Genomic DNA, 21,443 nt, shown 5'->3' on the forward strand with positions numbered 1-21,443 from the left:
CAGTTTTCTGATTGAAGATAATTAATGAATTGGCTACTAGAGTGATCGAATAAGGCAAATAAAACTGTAAACTGTGTCCTCTACTATAAAATAGATTTTGCCCTGCTAATAGAATAAATTCTTAGCCTATATGAATTAAAGGTCAAGAACAATGCTACCCGTGATAAACATGTGACTAAGCAGCTAGCTACTTAAAATTAAGCTTTAAAGAGCCTGCTGCTAAGATGTTTGCCTCACAACAAGGGTGCATCTACAGTGGATAGAGTTGAGCCAATTTAATTTTTAACTCGCTCACTATTCTAAGATGCATTTTGTAATATACTCTTTTTTTTAAATCCCTTTTGAGAATAATCTAATTATGTATTGATTTAAGTATAGAAACGTATTTTCTACTTTTGCGTGTTGACGTTGTAGAGAATTAATTATGTAAACAAAAGTCTTTCAGGACATCACAAGTAACCAAGTGTGATGATAAATATTATGGGCTAAGACTTGTAGGAAGTGAAAAGTTAATATTTTTAGTGGTCAAAATATCTGCAAAATAGTATCTGTCCATGGCATTCTGAAAGCACCGGGAGACCAAGAAACTAGCTGAAATGTATGCACTTTAAACGATAGCATCAGCATGAAGTCTTTCAAACTTGCAAAACATGTAAAATCCATTTTTATCTTTTTTTTTTGGTCCCAGTTTACACGTGCCCAGTTATATTTGTACACTGTCCCATTACTGCACATGCCCTTTATCAGTTCGCCTAGTGTACAGTTGGCTGAATTCTCCAAAGTGTTTTCCCAGCAGCCTCTCCTTTTCATTCTGTAGTCCCCCAGTTAGCTGTGCTAGTACTTCTCAAGTGCTGTAATATGACTACATTTCCCATGAACCTCGGTTGGCACAGGCAGACTTTGGCCAGCTGACTGATAAAGGGAGCCTCTCTTGTAGGATGTGAAAGTACTATACTGTGCATACCAAATCTGTCCCTCCCATTAAAGCATAGGTCTCACTGGAAAGGTTGGAATTCAATTCCAGACTGTGGGACACATCTCTAGGCTAATGAGTAGCCTACTTCTATAATCTGAGTTGTCCCCGACAGTGTTGACACATATGCAGGGCATTCTTTTTTGAAAAAGGACAAAAAAAAGTTGGTATAGGGATGGAGACACTGCTATTAATGATGCTATATCTGAGATGCAATTTTGAACCAAGGTGCTGACACCCTGTGGACATTAGCGAGGACGTTAATGCTTTCAAAGCACACGGGGTAGTTGAGCAGTACGGAAGCGGGGTTTGTAACACAAAGGCTGTGGTTGCGATTCTTAGCTGGGGCGCTGCTCTCCTACCCTTGAGCAAAGCACCTAGCCTGCGTTGCTTCTGTAGCACATCCGGCTGAAGAAATGGGCTGTATGTAAGGAAAGTGACCAGTGTGAGGCTGTTCTGGGTATGAGTGCCTGCGAAATGGCGTCCAATGAGTGATGGTGTACACACAGGGCTTTCTGGGCGTGAGCCTGTATCCAGCACTTTTTTGAGTGGTGGGCGTGATATTGTCATACCTGTGTATGCTTAAGCAAGGGATGTCCTGTGGCTTTTTAGTCATCACTGTGTTTTTGCAAGGCAGTATCGGAGTGGTGGGGAAAAAGGTTATCAAGTTCATTTTGAATGATGGGTTCAAGTGAGCAGGAGACAAACCCCTTTCCTAAGGCATGTCATGTCTGTCACCCCTGTCCATAATGAATGTGTGATCAAAAAGTCACAAAATATCCAGTGTTTTTAATAAGAGAAGAGCTCCAATGACACAAATGATTTTTTCTGTTTTTATTATTATTTTACAGCAGAAAGAATATAAAGCATTCAGAAAACATTTTCCATATTTTAAGGGCAATTCAAAACGTTTTGCATGGCTTCAGCAGCTGAATAATCTTTTTTTAATTTTTTTTTTAAACATCTCCAACGATTCAGACGCTTTTACATGCACTATTAGAAAAAATAAAACTTACAAAAGAGGGCGAAAGAGAGAGAGAGAGAGAGAGAGAGAGAGAGAGCAAGACAGACTGGGAAAACAGAAAATGAGGAAACTCATAGGAGTGAGAATAAGGAAGGAGACAGTGGGGAAAGACAGAGAGAAAGACAGGAAGAGAGAGAGGAGAGGAAAAGGAGAGGTCTATCACTAGTTTCTCATGCAAAGTGTGGGGGCCCACTACCTGTTTAAAAAAAAAAAGCAGGGCCTGTTTTTTTTTTTTCTTTCTTTTTCTTCATTTGGATTATGATGAAAACGTGCAGTTAGGTCAGGGGTGTCATGTTATCACTGTCCATAAACAACTGAACGCTCGTCTTGCATTCTGGCATTTGCATAAGAGGAAGTCAACTACCTGTTTCAAATTGTATATTTGTCTGCATTAGATCTAAAGATCTCCACTTAAAAAAAGGAAAAATAAAATGTTTATTGCTCTGTGTCAATAAGTGGAAAGCCTTATGCCCTGCTATCCTGACCTGCCAGCTGTTTTTGTGTTAGGGTGCAACACAGGAAGAGGAGGGAAGGCAGGTCTTTCTGATTGGACACGTTGGTTTTCATTTTACCTTACAAAGCGCACTCATTGGTTATTAGCCTAGATGGGTCACGTGAGGCTCCTGGACTAATCAGCAGAGTACGCGCTGCACTGTGGAGAAAACCAACATGGCGTTACACAAGGAACAAAGAGTGATGAGAAAGACCCAAGATGACGTGCATGTTAGCTAGCTTGCGTACCGCCGCGCCAAGAATCCGCCAACTTCACGTGAGATCAATTTATCGTTAAATGATAGAGAAACAATGGCTCCATCTGTCCAAGCACCAAAAGACTTCCCTCTCTCTTTCAACATGGTGTCTGTAAAATTGCAAACCTGGCTTTCAACAACAATCCAACTTTCCCATATGAGGGAAAGCTGAACATTGAGGAGCATTAAGTGTGTTGGAATTTGTGTGGTAAAAACACGGTTAACCTTGTTTTTCATCCAGCTCACAATATGAACTAGCTCTGCAATTTACAGACAAAGACACTCCTGTTCACTGTCCAGCTGGGGAACACTGCGTTTGAGAGGCCCTAGAATGCTAAGCTCTGCCCTGGGATTTCTTTAGCAATCCCACCTCAGTGCGAGTTTGAGCTCCACAAATCCCGCCCCCACTCCCCCCCCCCCCCCTCCGTTTTTTGGCACCCTGAGTAAAAATACAAAAGGGAGGTGAACTGTTCCCTAAGCTCTATGAACCACGCGTGAATTTTTCTCCTCGTCGAATCTGCACGTAGAGAGACTGAGAGCTGTCGCTGTACAGGTGTGAGTGGTGTGCAGTGTGGTGCGATGCTTGCCGTTGAAATTCCGGAAACACATCGGATCAGATTTGCTGCGTTGGAAGTTGGAAGAACACCATATGGACCAAAATGAATGAAAAATGAATAAATCTATGAATAAAAGATTCATGCTGCCCCCAGAAACGTGGTCAAAGAATACTGACAATAGCTATATCATTCTTTTTTTTTCTTTTTTTTTTTTTGATTACGTTCTTTGTTCGCCTTGCGTTAAGAGGCTCTCTGTACTCTCTCGGGTTCTGCAAAACATTAAACCGACGTTTTCTGCTGCACAGAACAATAAGTCTTTTACAAGTCTATCTGACTACCAGTACTAGAAAAATAGGCATGCTTTGGGCACTGTTCAGACACCCAGTTATCTATGTTACCCATGCAAGCATATAAGACCATCTCCATCCCCACACCAGTGCAATGGCTGACATCCTCAACCAGTTTGATGAATGCAAGACAATAATCACTGGAATAATTAGGCAGTCCTTGTAATCCACATGGTTCGAGCAGGCAGTTTCCAATAGGAAAACGAGGCCTCTGGTATATTGGCAAACGTGTGACATCCTAGAATCTGTAGCATAATGTGTCATTTAGGGCGTTATACTGATAATAACTGTCAAGACAACTGTTAGCAGCCTAGGTAAAACCTCGAAAGGATTGTTTGAATGGGGTTTAGAAACTGACTTTTTTTTTTCTTTCTTGTTCCTGGCATTATGTATGGCGATCCTTTAAAACAATTGACAGCACTTTTTTTTCTCCTAGTGCAGCCAAACTTTTGAAAGAAATAGTGTTTGCAATTGACCAGGTCTTCAGCATTTTTCCTCTTTTGAACATTTTCCATGCTCCTGACATTGGCTTTTTTTTTTGTTTCAGGATATGGTTAGGCACTTTCTACATAAACGCTGAACAGGAGGTTTATATAGCAAGTCTCTGCAGCAGAAACAGAACCGGCTGACACAAAACAACCGCATCCAGAAAAATTCGGCACGGAACCTTCTGGAAACAGACAGGCAACAGTGCACGGACACCATCTACGGAACAGAAACCAATTGGCCAGGAGAAAACCAGGCGGTTGCCACCGGGCTTCCTCAGGAGAAAAAAAAAAACGTTCACTCAAAACAGTGCTGTCACTGCTAACAATGCAAAAGCCACTTCTTTCAAGTACATTTTGGCCTTCCCCCTCAAAAGGTTCGGGCAACACTCCCGTCACACCTGCTTGACGTGTCTTTATTTACTTGAGAATCCATTTGAAAGCTTTGAACCACCACTGTTCTCTCCAATCACAGCAACCCACGTGGTTTCCCCACTCTGATACCCAAGAAGCTCATAAACATACTTAAACACATCTTACTGTTGTTTAGCACGCCTGGGTCGATCGTTTCTACTGAGTGTTGCTTTTGCCTTTTGATGTGGAATAGCTTGGATAGATAGCAGCCTTGGTCAGTCAAGACTCCTCCTTGCCATAAAGCTATGTGATCAGACTCCATTCATTGGGTCTTCTGTCTTTCAAGCAAGTGTCCTTTTCGTAAGCTGAGGGCTTCAGTATTTCATCACACCACCTTCCTCTGCAGGAAAACTCTTTATCCGCACAATCATCCTAGAATACAGGACAATAGATACCTGCACAAGGTCACAACTTGCGCACAACCTCTCTGGACTATAGATCTTAAAATATATTCTTATCGGTCTGAGTCTTCAATAAACAAGGCTGCCATTTACAAAGTCCGCCAGGTCTCCCGCCTACTTCCGGTCTCCTTTCTTTATAACGGACGAATACAAAGCACCCAGATTGCATTTTCTTTTTTTGCGTTTGTTTGTTTCTGATTTGCAATACATCCATAGGGGTTATCCCATGGAAAACCTGTTTACCTGTATACCTGTTTTTTTTTTTAAAGATACCTGTGATGAGATGAATATGCAAGAGGCTCAAGTCCTTTATTTTTAAAAATAACTCTCCCTCTGCACTGTGTGGAGATCGTTCTGGGTTCCTTGTTTGGTAGTGGTGTGATTTTACGGTATTTAATGCTAGTATATTTTGTCTTATGATTATCTGTTCTGCAAATATTATAACTTAATTTTTGTTGTTAAGCAATATAGCATTCACATTACTTGGCACCATTGGCAAAAAAGATTAAACTCTTGGTAGCCCAAAAACAAAACAAAACAAAACAAAACAAAACAAAAATGTAAACATAACCTTTTTTTGTCTTTGTTAAGATAATTTAGACTTTTTTTTTCCTAACGCTAAAGATTTATTTTTCCACTTGTTTTTTTTTTTTTTGCAATAAGGTCATGCTTTAGCAAAATGTTCTTTTAAAGAACATTTAAAATAAAATACTCTTATAGTGAAATAGTTTGAATCATTTTACAGACCATAGCCACTAATGCTTTTTAGTTATTATTTTTTTTTGTTTCTTTGTTCATGTCTTAATTGTTCATGCACATAGCTCCTTGTTTGTACCCAGTATTTACATTATATACAAACAATACAACCAGACTTCTCGGGCATTCAAACAAAACTATACAAATTTTTCTGTTTTTGTCTCGTCACGTTATCATCCCCTTTTTCTCTGAATAAAATAATATATATTTTTTTAAATACAATCCCCTTCGGATAAGTGGTCTCCTCCACGAACCTTCAACCCTCTTTATGTACAGAAACCGCTCAATAGTCAAAAATATGGATTTTTTCTACCTCCCGTTTAGGAGCTAGCTTAGAGTCCCGTCAGGGTCTCTAAGAAGTCAAGGCAATGTATGTGATCTTCCCTTCATAGGCCTTTCAAGCTTCTGAAGTTCATTTAAAACATAACAACGACTAACTTTTAGAACCACACGCATTACAACATAACAGAGGCAGGATACACAATTTTCGCAAAATGAACTTGAAAACAACACCTTTCAAAAAAGGACTTAAACTAAACCGCGAAATAAGGCAAATTCATCGTCAAATCAATGGAACAAAGTAACGCTCGTTACACCGTTAAAACAAATTAAATGCAAAATATGAGATAGGGGGGTCATGGACACGTGAGTGACAGCACTACGTAACAACGTGAAAAATGAAAGAACACCAACCGAATATTTAAGCACGCAAGAGACAACGTTTTCCCAAACACATGCAGTTTTTCCTTAACTTTAACGCAAGGGCTCACAGGGCAAGCTACTGATTAAAAGCGACATTAAGCAAAAGACCAAATATAAGATTTTAAAACAACGGTGCTTAAAAAAAGGGCGACCCGCTTGCAATAATATCACCGCAGTCCCCTACCTAATCCCTCCCCACAACATAACAAAATAAGATCTATTTTTAAAACTCATCTAGCTCTGCTTATGACCCTTTTACATTCATGCACAGCCCCTCCCCTTTTGATTGAATGACAGGGTGAAGGGCAGCTTGACAGGAAATTAAGATTTCTGATAGCGATGAGTTTGTTTGGTTGAATACGGGAGTTTGCGTGCAAATGGGGTATAATGAGCTATGGCAACGATTTTTGGTTCTTTTTTTTTTCAAATGGAATACATAAGTCATTAAAAAAAATTCTAATATAATCAAAAGCAGGTAAATATTTTATGATTCCATATTTGCAACCTTTCATCTTCAATCTTTATCCTTCTCTCTTCATCCAAAGAACGTTCCAGATCCAGTCGTACCCCCCCCCACTCCATCCCCCAACCCCCCAATTCCCATTATTCTTGCTCCCGAAAACAGAAAAAATAAAAATAAAAATCCATGGAAAAGTGCAAAAAATGCCATGAAGATAATGTTACTCCCCCCTTCCATTTCCCCAAATAGTCTAGTTTCTGAAGAACTTCCCGCGTTTCCCCCATTAGAGGAAGGAGGAATAAAAGAAGAAAGCCGTTGCATTGGCAGGAGTAGAATCAGTTGGAGTATTGTCGTAGTAATAATCGCAGTGTGTTCCTTGAATTACTAATTGGATAGTTTTTTTTTTTTTCCTCTTGTAAAATGTCTGGTATAAACAGAAAAAAGAAAGAAAGAAAAAAAGAAAGTCTGGAGAGTGATGTCACATGGCGAGGGGGCTCTTCTGTACGTTCTCATGTTCCTTGGCCCTTCTCAATTCTTTCACTCTGGAAGACAAAAACAGAGCAACACATGAGGTACACCTTTACTGCGAGAAGGGGGACGTCAGGAAGGACGCCACAGCATCATAACACCACTTCCAATCCGGCGGCCAGAAGACAGCGCCCAGACCTCACGTGACATGCCAGGGTTTTCACAGCTAAGGCCCGCCTCTTCTCACAGGCCAATCAGAGAACAGAAAGAAGGCAGAGTTGCCATGGGGATACACTTGCGGAACATGACCATCAGTGCCTTGTTAATAAATAACTCCTGTGTCCATCAGTGGGAAAAAACGTTGCCAATCAAATTATATGTCAGGACTGAGCCAATTATGTAAAGAATCTCAGTGCACATATAAATTATGGCACCCTGCATCCATCAATTGAAGTCGGCTCATTACCCAGCTTGAACAGCGACCATGAGGGAATAAATTCCCATGCTCCCATGTATTAAGACTCCAATTCCCATGTTCCCATGAATTAAGACTCCAATTCCCATGTTCCCATGTGTTAAGACTCCAATTCCCATGTTCCCATGTGTTAAGACTGTGATGGACATCGCTGAGATCGCTGAGTTATGACAGGTAGTGACAGTCTTTACCATAGAGAAGGTCCCCATGGCTCTCCTTCCAACACAACCAAACACAGACTGAGGTTACAGGCTCAGTGCATCAACTAGCACCAAGTGCAGTTTATTTAAAGTAAAGCTGCTATCTATATGGAATCTGTTTGTCATAACTGCAGGTCAGGCTGCTTTCAACAGCGAACTGGCCTTACCAACGCGACCCCTCAAGACGACACTTGACCTGATTGTGCCACCTGTCGCATCGTCAAGTCAAACTGTTCAATATCCAAGCACAAGAAATGGAAAATGACCTAAATTTCGTGGAGTTCTACATTTTCAGTGTTGAGCGCAATGCCTGGATGTGTAGTACCATCCCTGAGATATGTGTTGATATAACATAATTCACATAACCCACAGCTTCAATCGCAGCATGCTGAAGTGCCTTACCTCCCTTCACCAAAGTATCAGGCATACCCAGGCAATCTGACTGGGACTCTACGCTCACATTTTTTCCAAAGAGCATATGTGCTCCTAAGCTGAAAAATTTAGGAGCGCACTAATGCATTCCAACATGTGCTCCTAAATAAATTTTCCAGTTAGCGCACTTAAATTTTCAGGAGCGAATGCTCCTAAAATGGGAGCACTGTAGAACTCTGTGTTAAATTACGCCCTCGCTCTTCACTGACATGACCCCCGCTTCCCTCTCCACTAACCTTCCACCCGCCTGTGTCTGCTCACACCCCTGTCACATGCTCCTGTGCGACAGCCGTGATTGGCTGGCTTCCATGCCCTTACAGGTCATCACACATTGTTTATAGTAACCATTTAATCATCACTTGTCAAGATGTTTATTGTACCACGGAATAAGACACCCATTCAATACGTCTTTTTGGGTTGAACTTTGCACTAGAAAACTTCAAGGTGCTTTAGGTCATGTCAACATCGTAACACAAAACCAATGGGATTAAAACACTAATGAGATCCACTGCCATTGTAACACTAAACGTCTCCCACTGCTGACCCCTTTAATTATGGCCTATAATGTCAGCAGAACGTTGGGCTGAGCTGTGGCCTACAGTGTCATCAGAATGTTGCGGTGAGCAGTGACCTATGATGTCATCAGAATGTCGCGGTGAGCAGTGACCTATGATGTCATCAGAATGTTGTGGTGAGCTATTTAGGTGGCACAGAGAGGAGGTTGTGACTGCATAGGTTGGGCCAACGGAGGCAGTGTTTTGGCTGGTCCCATCATCCCAGGCCAGAGTTCTGTCTCAGAAAGTGTACCTACAGACCCCCCCAAATCAGCCGAGTCTGAGGCCTGGGGCCGGGCCCCCACCACAGAGAAGCAGAGAGGAAAACAATAAGGCACCCCACCCCCACTCCCAAAACAAGGAAGGAAACAGGGTAGCCAGGTGTTCTAGAGAACATTCTGTCCATACAGGAAGTGATGTCATTCTGAGCATGCCTACAAGTTAAAAAAAGAAAAAAGAAAACAAGCAAGGCCTCCTATCGGTTGGCAGACATGCAGCAATCATCCAGCAATTCTCAAGTCTTCTAATATGCATCTTCATAACAAGGACAGATAAGTCAGTTGGGGAGAGAGAGAGGGAGAAGGAGAGAGAGAGAGGGAGAAGGAGAGAGAGAGAGAGAGGGAAACAGGTACAGACATTAGAGAAGTGAGAGATGCCGGGTTAGTGTTGAGCTGTCTTTGACATTCTGTGTGCTGTGGTTAGTGACCTGCGCCTCCCCCTCTCAATCAGGGGCTTTCTGTCCATCTGTGGGTCCAGTCGGCAGCCGGCATGCAAGCAGGCATCAAGCAACAGTGACAGAGGGGAGGAGAGGGACGGGGGGAGAGCAGCAGGGTCTCGAGGGGAGGGGGGGAGGGAGGGAGAGAGAGAGAGAGAGAAGCTCAAACTTTGAGTTGCTTAGGCTGCACTCACCCGCTTGAACAGTCTATGGTCCATCAAAGGGCTTGGCATTAACAGCAAAACAACACCAGACAGCTATTAGCACACACTAGGCACTGCCGGGGGTGGGGGGTGGGGGGGGGAGGGGGTCAGGGAGGGAGGGGCTCAGAATACAGAGGAGTGTCCCTGCAGGGTTAGGTACATTATCCAGCCTTACCTGCCCCCACCCCCGAATCCCCCCCCCCCCATAAAAAATAAAAAAATAAAACCACAATGGACCACAGCGGTCCGATTTTGATCGACTGATTGTCCAGGCTGCTGCTCCAGAGGCACCGGACAGCGATTCGAACAGCGATTTGGGCAGCGGTCATTCCTCCGGGAACCCTGCTAACACGTGTGGGTGTCTGGCAGTGCTGTGTGGACCACAGAACACCGGTCAGCGTGAGCAGCCTGTGTGGCAGACCACCTGTGTGAAAGCGCGGCCGAGCCCGACGGCCCGACTTCAGCGAGCTCTGCACGCGCAGAACCAAACCCCTCACAGCTGCGCCGAGTGGAAGCGGCGGGGTGGAAACGTGTGGGTGTTTTCAGTCACGCTGTTTTCCCACCTCTAAAAAAAGCATCTGAGGGTCACACTTTAAACATTTATCTTATCCACAGCTTAACGCTCTGCGTGCACGCAAGTCCACTTACAGGGCGGGGCATGTCAGTGGAGGAATTCGGGTTAAGAGCCTCGCTCAGGGGTACGACGGCAGCGCCCCCCCCCCCGGGAGTCAGACTAACAGCCTCGGAGGTGCAGCCCAGCTCCCTAAACGGCTACGCCACGCCGCCGCCTCATCTGCATGCTAATCTGCCCCGTATCTTTCATCCTTTTTTACTGGATCTCAGCTACAGTAACAGGGGACAGAGGTGTTTTTCTTTCCAGACAGGTGATCAGCTTTTCATTAAAGAGGAGAGAATGGTGAAGATCCCTCTGGCACGGAGGACCCATAATGCTTTGCCTGCGCTCCCCCCCCCTCCCCCCCCCCCCCCCCCCCCCCCCCCCCCCCCCCCCCGCTGCATCTGGGCCTGTGAGGTGTGTAGTGAGGTGTGTATCTGGGCCTGTGAGGTGTGTAGTGAGGTGTGTATCTGGGCCTGTGAGGTGTGTATCTGGGCCTGTGAGGTGTGTAGTGAGGTGTGTATCTGGGCCTGTGAGGTGTGTAGTGAGGTGTGTATCTGGGTCTGTGAGGTGTGTAGTGAGGTGTGTATCTGGGTCTGTGAGGTGTGTAGTGAGGTGTGTATCTGGGCCTGTGAGGTGTGTATCTGGGCCGGTGAGGTGTGTAGTGAGGTGTGTATCTGGGCCTGTGAGGTGTGTATCTGGGCCTGTGAGGTGTGTATCTGGGCCTGTGAGGTGTGTATCTGGGCCTGTGAGGTGTGTATCTGGGCCGGTGAGGTGTGTAGTGAGGTGGGTATCTGGGTCTGTGAGGTGTGTAGTGAGGTGGGTATCTGGGTCTGTGAGGTGTGTATCTGGGCCTGTGAGGTGTGTAGTGAGGTGTGTATCTGGGCCTGTGAGGTGTGTAGTGAGGTGTGTATCTGGGCCTGTGAGGTGTGTAGTGAGGTGTGTATCTGGGACCGTGAGGTGTGTAGTAAGGTGTGTATCTGGGTCTGTAAGGTGTGTATCTGGGCCTGTGAGGTGTGTAGTGAGGTGTGTATCTGGGCCTGTGAGGTGTGTAGTGAGGTGTGTATCTGGGCCTGTGAGGTGTGTAGTGAGGTGTGTATCTGGGCCTGTGAGGTGTGTAGTGAGGTGTGTATCTGGGCCTGTGAGGTGTGTAGTGAGGTGTGTATCTGGGCCTGTGAGGTGTGAGGTGTGAGGCGTTTAGGCGAGCGGGGGTGTGGGACGAGCGCGTCGTGGCGGAGCTCACCTGTGGCGACAGCGCCGCAGGAACCTCATGATCTTGCGGGCGGCCTGATCCTGCTTCTTGGTCAGCAGACTGCTTCTGGAACAGACGGGCAGCGGTGATCGGACCAGTCACGGTGACTCAAACAGCCGACCCCCCCGTCAGCTAACCGCCGGACAACTTTCAGCGCAAACGCACACATTCAGTCAGAGACGGATGATAGGAACACAAATTGCTATGACCCTCTGCAATGCAAAAAAGTTAAACACCCACGTGACAGTTGTCTCCATATTTTTTTTCCTGAGATTGGAATGCCCAACTACCAAAAGATCCTCCATCCATTTGGACACATGCCAACTCAAACTGAGTTTATCTTGCATCTTTATCTTGCTCTTCCTTTCAGCTGCACGTGTTGCTGTACGTGCTGAGTTTGCAGGGAATATCTGCAATATGGCATATCTAGCCGTCAATGCACTGGCAACACCGTTATGCAGCAGGGCCACTTCAGCTTACGTTCCATAGATAATTGAATTGAGCCTGGCACTTGCTGCTGTACTTTTAAGTGTTGTTTTCCTGGCACATGTATCAGTCCTGCAGCAGTAACGTTGCTGCAGTGCATGTATCAGTGCAGCAGCAGTAATGTTGCTGTGGTGCATGTATCAGTGCTGCAGCAGTAATGTTGCTGTGGTGCATGTATCAGTGAAGCAGCAGCAGTAATGTTGCAGCGATGCATGTATCAGTGCAGCAGCAGTATTGTTGGCGTGGTGCATGTATCAGTGCTGCAGCAGTATCTGCGATGCATATGTCAGTGCTGCAGCAGTAATGCTGCTGTAATGCATGTGTCAGTGCTGCAGCAGTAATGTTGCAGCGATGCATATGTCAGTGCTGCAGCAGTAATGTTGCTGCGATGCATGTGTCAGTGCTGCAGCAGTATCTGCGATGCATGTGTCAGTGCACCAGCAGTAATGTTGCTGCGATGCATGTGTCAGTGCAGCAGCAGTAATGTTGCTGCGATGCATATGTCAGTGCTGCAGCAGTAATGTTGCTGCGATGCATGTCAGTGCTGCAGCAGTATCTGCGATGCATGTGTCAGTGCAGCAGCAGTAATGTTGCTGCGATGCATATGTCAATGCTGCAGCAGCAATGTTGCTGCGATGCATGTGTCAGTGCTGCAGCAGTATCTGCGATGCATGTGTCAGTGCAGCAGCAGTATCTGCGATGCATATGTCAGTGCTGCAGCAGTAATGTTGCTGTGGTGCATGTGTCAGTGCAGCAGCAGTGACGTGCAGCAGGGGCGACGGTACCTGAGTTTGTGCTGCACCAGGGCAGCGGCGGCCGCGCGGCGGTGGGGCCTCAGCCTGCCGCACTCCTTATAGCTGCGATAGTATTGCTGGATCAGCATGGCCGCCCGCCGGCTCTGCTGAAACTTCTTCTGCTCGTGGTAGCTGCGGAATTTACTCTGGATAAGGATGGCGGCCTGCGTCATCTTCTTATAAAGTGCATACTGCCGGGGGGGGGGGGGAGAGAAACGGGGGGGGGGGGGCATCAGAGAGGGACGGCCAGCCAGGGCAGGTACCACATCCCTCCCAAACACCACCTGACCGCTGCTGCCACAGCAGAGTCAGCCATGCGCATTACACACACACTACGGGGGGCCAGTGACGTTACCTTCAAGGCTATCCATGTAAGCTTGCAAAGGAAAGAGAGAAGAGGTCAGGAGATGGCGGATGATGTACATCCTGTCAGGGCGGGGGAAACTGGGAGGCGGGGTCTACGTGTGTACTGGGCCTGCCGTCTCTGCGGGGGATGATTTGTCGCAAGATCAGCACACATATTAATATCTGCGCTTTGCCAGTACCCTTGACCCGGGACGGACTGAAATGTGCGCAGCCCCCCAAATGATTCACGGAACCACGCCGCACCTCTCAGGAGCGATTGGGCTCATCTGCTCTGAAAAAGAGAGCCGTCCGGGATTGGCTGATTACTGTCAAACGGGCCCCGCCCCCTGCGCTGACCCGTACGCTATCCCTGCCGCGTGTCCTGACGCACACACGGGAGGCCATGCGGTGTTTTTCCAAAATTACCCGCAGGATTATCGGCTTAGGGCAGCAGTTCCAAAACTGTGGATCAGGACCCACCCACCGGTGGATGGTGGGAGGGGCTTTGGGCGGGTCTCATTATAAATGCAGACTCTTCAACTGACACTCACTCACATTAATCAAACTACACACTGCAATGGGTAGTTTATGCGCAATTAATTTGTTAAATATTCAACAATGACGTAATTTTATTCCATTAGTGAATTAGTGGTGTGGCGCATGACATGATTTCATATAATGGGGTTTTGGGTTTTGAAATTTGCGCATGGCGCTGTGTCCAGCCTACCTGTTTGTACTTCCTGTAGCAGCGCTGGATGACCGCCGCCGCTACTTCCTGTTGCTCCCGCAGAGGGCGGCCCTAAGGGAGGGGAGGGAAAGGAGAGGTTGAGAGGTCAGAGGTCAGCAGAGTACCCCACTCGGGACAGGGCTGCGCACGTCCCGTTTGAGCTGACCTTCCGCCGCTCTCGGGTCATTCGGACACAGAGAAGATTCTGGAAACGAAGAATGGGGGGTGAGACACCATCCTGGGTGGGGGGTGGGAGTTAGGGGGGCGGGGGGGGAGACAGGGGGCGACGTCAGCACGCCCCCCTGCTCGGGTCGGCTTTTGGAGAGGCGCGTGGAACAGATGCCGCCGGACGGGCGGCGAACAGTTTGAGGCGCGGAGATTCATTAAAGCCAGCCGCGGGGGAGCGAGGGCGCGAGGGAGAGCGCGGTCTGGGGACCAAGCAGCCAGGCAGCCATTTGAGGGGAGGAACAAAAGCGACAGACAGGACGGACGGGGGCCAGCAGCCAGGCGAGTCCCAAGCTCTGTTAGAGCAGCTCTTCCCCATGCCGGAGCCCCAGACTGGAGGCCTTTGCGTGCTCGTGCGTTTGCGCTGTCTGAGTGTGTGCTCCTGTCCGTGTCCGTGCGTTTGCGCTGTCTGAGTGTGTGCTCCTGTCCCTGCTCGTGCGTTTGCGCTGTCTGCGTGTGTGTTCCTGTCCGTGTCCGTGCGTCTCTGATCAGAGGCCTTCCCGCTGCTGGAGGCCACGCTTTTCTCCCGCTCACTGACGGGCGTGCACTCTCAGTCTCTCGCACGGCAAACTTGGCTGGGGCCGTGCCGATTATTTTGCCCCGAGCCGAGTCCTCTCCACCCGGGCGGTACTAAGGCCCCGGCGTTCAGAGACAGACAGCAAACCACTGACCGACTTAACTAGAGCAACTGACCCGGGGAAAAAAACAAACAAACAAACACACACACAAACAAACGAAGCAATGGTGTTGTTAGAATACCCACACAGAACACAAGGGGGTGGCTTGGGGGGCCAGGTACAATCACAGACACAGGGCGGCTGGCGGGCCGGGGGGCGGGGCCCCGGGCCCGGGCTGTACCTTGTACTTTCGGAAGGCGGTCTGCACCAGGCGGGCGGCCTCGTACAGCTCCCTCTGCTCCGGGTCGGACAGTGTCAGCTGCGCCAGCTCCCGCTCCACCTTGCTGTTGGAGGCGTTGAGGAAGTCGCTCCAGTCGGCCGGGGAGGGCAGGCCCGCCGGCTTGCTGTCCGGGGGGGCCTCGTGCAGCGGGGAGCCCGCCGGGCTCAGGCTCGGGTTCGAGGAGGGCGTCAGGGGCTCGCTGTACAGGGACCTGCGCACGGGGGACAGAGGGGTGGTCAGGGGCTGTGCTGGGACATGTGCACGGGGGACAGAGGGGCTCTTAAAGGAAATTTCTAAAGCTGGAAACCCACAATTAAACTGCCTGAGCTAGACTTTACTCACGCTATATCCCTAATGAGTTATTTACTTTCACTTTAAAAATGCCCCACCTGTCGTTTCGCCCCTCCCTCCACCGCTGTGACAGTTTGTGCGCTCATCATACAACCGGGAGTCAGTTACAATACAACTCTATACGCGCTTTGGCAGCAAATACACCGTGTTGTCTATTATAAACACAGAAAGCGTGGCACTGTTTATTTTGGCATTTCAGGCTCCAGGTGCCGTTGTGGGAGGGAGTGTGCTGGTGTTCTCTCAGACACAGCGAAAGGTCACACGGATGTAGATCCTCACTTGTTTCCTAACGTATTTAACCCTTTATTGGTGTGAGGTCACAAACACGCGATTAGAATGTTCGTAACCGAACATTCTAATGCTGATGTCACAATCACTGGCAGTAACTGAATGCAGTGGAGTTCTAGAACACTGACTAAGAATTTTGGAGAGAAGTTAGCGTGCTGGGAGAACCCTGCTCGCCCACACAAGCGGACCGGGGCTGCTCACCGCAGGTGTATGAGGCTCGGTAAGTGCTCCACGTCTCCCAGGTAACTGGCCAGCCAGCTCATGGTGTTGCTGACCCCTGCGCTGTCCAGGGGCGCCGTCTCCGTGGCGACAAAGTTCTCCCGCTTGATGCGCTCGGGCGTGGCCTCGATGATGTGCTCCGCCAGCGTCATCATGTTCACCTGGAGGGACGAGGGGAGTACAAATGCAACACGCAAAAACCCTCAGCCAATCGCCATCGAGCGTGGAGTTTACCCTACCAACCCCGCCCCCCCGGCCCAAAACAACAGGCAAAAAACCTCAGCCAATCGCCATCCAGCGTGGAGTTTACCCTACCACCCCCGCCCCCCCCCCACACAAAACAACAGGCAAAAAACCTCAGCCAATCGCCATCCAGCGTGGAGTTTACCCTAACACCCCACCCAAAACAACAGGCAAAAAACCTCAGCCAATCGCCATCAAACGCAGAGTTTACCCCCAACCCCCACCACCACCCTGCCCCTGCCCCCGTTCCCGGCCCCAATCTCCGGGCCCATCTCCGGCCCTCTCTCTCTCTCTCTCTCTCTCTCTCTCTCTCTCTCTCTGTGCCTGTGACAGTGACGAATGGTGACAGAGCCTGGCAGGACCTCTCCTTTCGGCTGCGTGGACGGATCAATGGCCGGGTTTATTATGAGGTGCTGAAAATCCTGGGGGAGTGTGGGGGGGGGGCAGGGGGGTGGCCGGGTTTATTATGAGGTGCTGAAGATCCTGGGGGAGTGTGGATCCTGTGTGTGTGTGTGTGTGTGTGTTGGGGGGGAGTACAGGTTTATTATGAGGAGCTGAAGATCCTGGGGGAGTGTGGACCCTGTGTGTGTGTGTGTGTGTGTGTGTGTGGGGGGGGGGGGGGTGGCCGGGTTTATTATGAGGTGCTGAAGATCCTGGGGGAGTGTGGATCCTGCGTGTGTGTGTGTGGGGAGGGGGGGGGGGGGGAGGAGGGTGAGTGACAGCGCCGTGTGCTGGAGTCATAAAGCAGGCTAACACACGCTGTGCTCACAAATCAGGGCCATCTGCACTCAGAGCCGCTACAGGCTGCAGGAGAGCAGCCAGGCCCTTATTCTCCATCCCATCCATCAACAGCCAAACCCCTCATTACTCTCCCTCCTCGTTTGTATCCTCCATTAAGAGGTGCTTTATATATATATATATATATAAGTATTCTCAATAAACAGAGGCTTAAGGCAAGCGAGTAAGTAATGCTGATTAAACAGTGAGGATGTTAATGCTCCTGCAGGTGAGGTAAAACAGGAAGTGTGTTAATGCTCCTCTAGGTGAGGTAAAACAGTGAGGATGTTAATGCTCCTCTAGGTGTGGTAAAACAGGAAGTGTGTTAATGTTCTTGTAGGTGAGGTAAAACAGTGAGGGTGTTAATGCTCCTCTAGGTGAGGTAAAACAGGAAGTGTGTTAATGTTCTTGTAGGTGAGGTAAAACAGTGAGGATGTTAATGTTCCTGCAGGTGAGGTAAAACAGGAAGTGTGTTAATGTTCTTGTAGGTGAGGTAAAACAGTGAGGGTGTTAATGCTCCTCTAGGTGAGGTAAAACAGGAAGTGTGTTAATGTTCCTGTAGGTGAGGTAAAACAGTGAGGGTGTTAATGCTCCTCTAGGTGAGGTAAAACAGGAAGTGTGTTAATGTTCCTGTAGGTGAGGTAAAACAGTGAGGGTGTTAATGCTCCTCTAGGTGAGGTAAAACAGGAAGTGTGTTAATGTTCCTGTAGGTGAGGTAAAACAGTGAGGGTGTTAATGCTCCTCTAGGTGAGGTAAAACAGGAAGTGTGTTAATGTTCCTGTAGGTGAGGTAAAACAGTGAGGGTGTTAATGCTCCTCTAGGTGAGGTAAAACAGGAAGTGTGTTAATGTTCCTGTAGGTGAGGTAAAACAGTGAGGGTGTTAATGCTCCTCTAGGTGAGGTAAAACAGGAAGTGTGTTAATGTTCCTGTAGGTGAGGTAAAACAGTGAGGGTGTTAATGCTCCTCTAGGTGAGGTAAAACAGGAAGTGTGTTAATGTTCCTGTAGGTGTGGTAAAACAGTGAGGGTGTTAATGCTCCTCTAGGTGAGGTAAAACAGGAAGTGTGTTAATGTTCCTGTAGGTGAGGTAAAACAGTGAGGGTGTTAATGCTCCTCTAGGTGAGGTAAAACAGGAAGTGTGTTAATGTTCCTGTAGGTGAGGTAAAACAGTGAGGGTGTTAATGCTCCTCTAGGTGAGGTAAAACAGGAAGTGTGTTAATGTTCCTGTAGGTGAGGTAAAACAGTGAGGGTGTTAATGCTCCTCTAGGTGAGGTAAAACAGGAAGTGTGTTAATGTTCCTGTAGGTGAGGTAAAACAGTGAGGGTGTTAATGCTCCTCTAGGTGAGGTAAAACAGGAAGTGTGTTAATGTTCCTGTAGGTGTGGTAAAACAGTGAGGGTGTTAATGCTCCTCTAGGTGAGGTAAAACAGGAAGTGTGTTAATGCTCCTCTAGGTGAGGTAAAACAGTGAGGATGTTAATGCTCCTCTAGGTGTGGTAAAACAGGAAGTGTGTTAATGTTCTTGTAGGTGAGGTAAAACAGTGAGGGTGTTAATGCTCCTCTAGGTGAGGTAAAACAGGAAGTGTGTTAATGTTCTTGTAGGTGAGGTAAAACAGTGAGGATGTTAATGTTCCTGCAGGTGAGGTAAAACAGGAAGTGTGTTAATGTTCTTGTAGGTGAGGTAAAACAGTGAGGGTGTTAATGCTCCTCTAGGTGAGGTAAAACAGGAAGTGTGTTAATGTTCCTGTAGGTGAGGTAAAACAGTGAGGGTGTTAATGCTCCTCTAGGTGAGGTAAAACAGGAAGTGTGTTAATGTTCCTGTAGGTGAGGTAAAACAGTGAGGGTGTTAATGCTCCTCTAGGTGAGGTAAAACAGGAAGTGTGTTAATGTTCCTGTAGGTGTGGTAAAACAGTGAGGGTGTTAATGCTCCTCTAGGTGAGGTAAAACAGGAAGTGTGTTAATGTTCCTGTAGGTGAGGTAAAACAGTGAGGGTGTTAATGCTCCTCTAGGTGAGGTAAAACAGGAAGTGTGTTAATGTTCCTGTAGGTGAGGTAAAACAGTGAGGGTGTTAATGCTCCTCTAGGTGAGGTAAAACAGGAAGTGTGTTAATGTTCCTGTAGGTGAGGTAAAACAGTGAGGGTGTTAATGCTCCTCTAGGTGAGGTAAAACAGGAAGTGTGTTAATGTTCCTGTAGGTGAGGTAAAACAGTGAGGGTGTTAATGCTCCTCTAGGTGAGGTAAAACAGGAAGTGTGTTAATGTTCCTGTAGGTGAGGTAAAACAGTGAGGGTGTTAATGCTCCTCTAGGTGAGGTAAAACAGGAAGTGTGTTAATGTTCCTGTAGGTGAGATAAAACAGTGAGGGTGTTAATGCTCCTCTAGGTGAGGTAAAGCAGTAATGAATGTTAATGTCCCTGTAGGTGAGGTAAAACAGTGAGGATGTTAATGTTTCTGTAGGTGAGGTAAAGCAGCCAAATTTATACAGTAAAATTCACTCAGGATAATGACTACAAAGACTCTGACTGTTCAACACAGCTTGACTGAACTGGTTGACAGAGAGGGAGAGAGAGAGGGAGAGAGAGAGAGAGAGACAGAGAGAGAGAGAGAGAGAGGGAGAGAGACAGAGACAGAGACAGAGACAGAGAGAGAGAGAGAGAGAGAGAGAGAGGGAGAGAGACAGAGAGAGAGGGAGAGAGACAGTGAGAGAGAGAGAGAGAGACAGAGCGAGAGAGAGAGAGAGAGAGAGAGAGAGAGAGAGAGAGACAGAGAGAGAGAGAGAGAGAGAGAGAGAGAGAGAGAGAGAGAGAGAGAGCGAGAGAGAGAGAGAGAGAGGGAGAGAGACAGTGAGAGAGAGAGAGAGAGACAGAGCGAGAGAGAGAGAGAGAGAGAGAGAGAGAGAGAGACAGAGACAGAGAGAGAGAGCGTGCACTGATTGGATGGTGAGTGCGGAGCTTGGCCCACCTGCAGGTCATCCATGTGTGTCAGGCAGTCCTGGTTCTCCAGGTCCTCCCTGTAGGCCAGCAGGTCGGTGTCGGCCATCTCGCGCTGGGACACCATCAGCACGCCCAGCGTCTCCCGCGGACGCAGCCGGCTGGCCAGCTTCTCCTTCCCCGTCCCGCCGCCGCCGCCGCCGCCCGCCCCCTTCCTGCCCGAGCCCCCCGCCGAAAACAGCTCCCGGGCGCTCCAGCCGGCTCCGGCCCCGCCCGCCGACCCGCGCAGCGCCCCCAGCCTGGCCTGGCCCGCCCCCCCGGGCCCGCCGCCCCCCTCCTCCAGGCCCCTGTCGGAGCCGTGGATGTCGGGCAGCAGGCTCTTGGGGGGGCTGGCCGCCAGCTTGCGGAGCTGCTGCTGCTCCAGGCCCAGGGGCACGGACGCGGCCTTGTCCGGGCGCGCCTGGAAGGCCTCGGGGTTGGGCTTGTGTTTTTTGGCTAGCGGCAGGTCCCGCTGGCACTCGCTGCTGTAGTAGCTGGACGGCTCCGACCGGGGCCTCCTCAGGTCTGCGCAGACACACAGCGAAACAAACAGGCGTCTGCTCAGGTCTGCGCAGACACACAGCGAAACAAACAGGCGTCCGCTCAGGTCTGCGCAGACACACAGCGAAACAAACAGGTGTCTGCTCAGGTCTGCGCAGACACACAGCGAAACAAACGGGTGTCTGCTCAGGTCTGCGCAGACACACAGCGAAACAAACAGGTGTCTGCTCAGGTCTGCGCAGACACACAGCGAAACAAACAGGTGTCTGCTCAGGTCTGCGCAGACACACAGCGAAACAAACAGGTGTCTGCTCACGTCTGTGCAGACACACAGTCAAACAAACAGGCCTCAGACCATGTGACCTGGGTCTGCTCTGGTCTGCGCAGACACACAGCAAAACAATCAGGCCTCAGACCATGTGACCTGGGTCTGCTCAGGTCTGCGCAGACACACAGCAAAACAATCAGGCCTCAGACCATGTGACCTGGGTCTGCTCAGGTCTGCGCAGACACACAGCAAAACAAACAGGCCTCAGACAGCGGATGTGGTGAGCACTTAAACAGCTACGAGGGCAGGGGGAGTGAGCGCACCGTGTTAAGTAAGGACTGCATTTCTATGGAGCCTAGTTAAGTAAAGGTATTAACAGAGGGTGAGGACAGCACAGTGGTGCAGTGGACAGCACCATCGCCTCACAGAGAGGAGGCTCGAATCCTGGCCTTTCTGTGTGGAGTTTGGGTGTTCTCCCCGTGCCCATGGGGGTTTCCTCTGGGTTCTCCGTTTCCTCCCACAGTCCAAATACATGTAGGCAGAATAACTGGAGACTCTAAATTGCCCATAGGCTTGAGTG

The 21,443-nt window shown here is 48.5% G+C and overlaps 1 protein-coding gene across 1 annotated transcript in view; it reads right to left on the minus strand.

Moving 5' to 3' along the window:
* Positions 1 to 1,792: 1,792 nt before the first annotated feature.
* Positions 1,793 to 21,443, minus strand: part of LOC118211421 (calmodulin-binding transcription activator 1-like) — a 154,496-nt gene continuing 134,845 nt past the window's right edge. Inside the window, exons 12-20 of the mRNA XM_035388615.1 lie at positions 20,087 to 20,619; positions 16,095 to 16,273; positions 15,216 to 15,465; positions 14,133 to 14,204; positions 13,416 to 13,436; positions 13,052 to 13,251; positions 11,772 to 11,846; positions 9,907 to 9,937; positions 1,793 to 7,410 (exon numbers count right to left, since the gene is read on the minus strand). Coding sequence (XP_035244506.1) covers positions 7,378 to 7,410; positions 9,907 to 9,937; positions 11,772 to 11,846; positions 13,052 to 13,251; positions 13,416 to 13,436; positions 14,133 to 14,204; positions 15,216 to 15,465; positions 16,095 to 16,273; positions 20,087 to 20,619 — 1,394 coding nt within the window. The 3' untranslated portion in view covers positions 1,793 to 7,377. The remainder of the gene's footprint in view (positions 7,411 to 9,906; positions 9,938 to 11,771; positions 11,847 to 13,051; positions 13,252 to 13,415; positions 13,437 to 14,132; positions 14,205 to 15,215; positions 15,466 to 16,094; positions 16,274 to 20,086; positions 20,620 to 21,443) is intronic.

This window comes from Anguilla anguilla, chromosome 13, assembly GCF_013347855.1.
Source record: "Anguilla anguilla isolate fAngAng1 chromosome 13, fAngAng1.pri, whole genome shotgun sequence".
Classification (NCBI taxonomy): domain Eukaryota; kingdom Metazoa; phylum Chordata; class Actinopteri; order Anguilliformes; family Anguillidae; genus Anguilla; species Anguilla anguilla.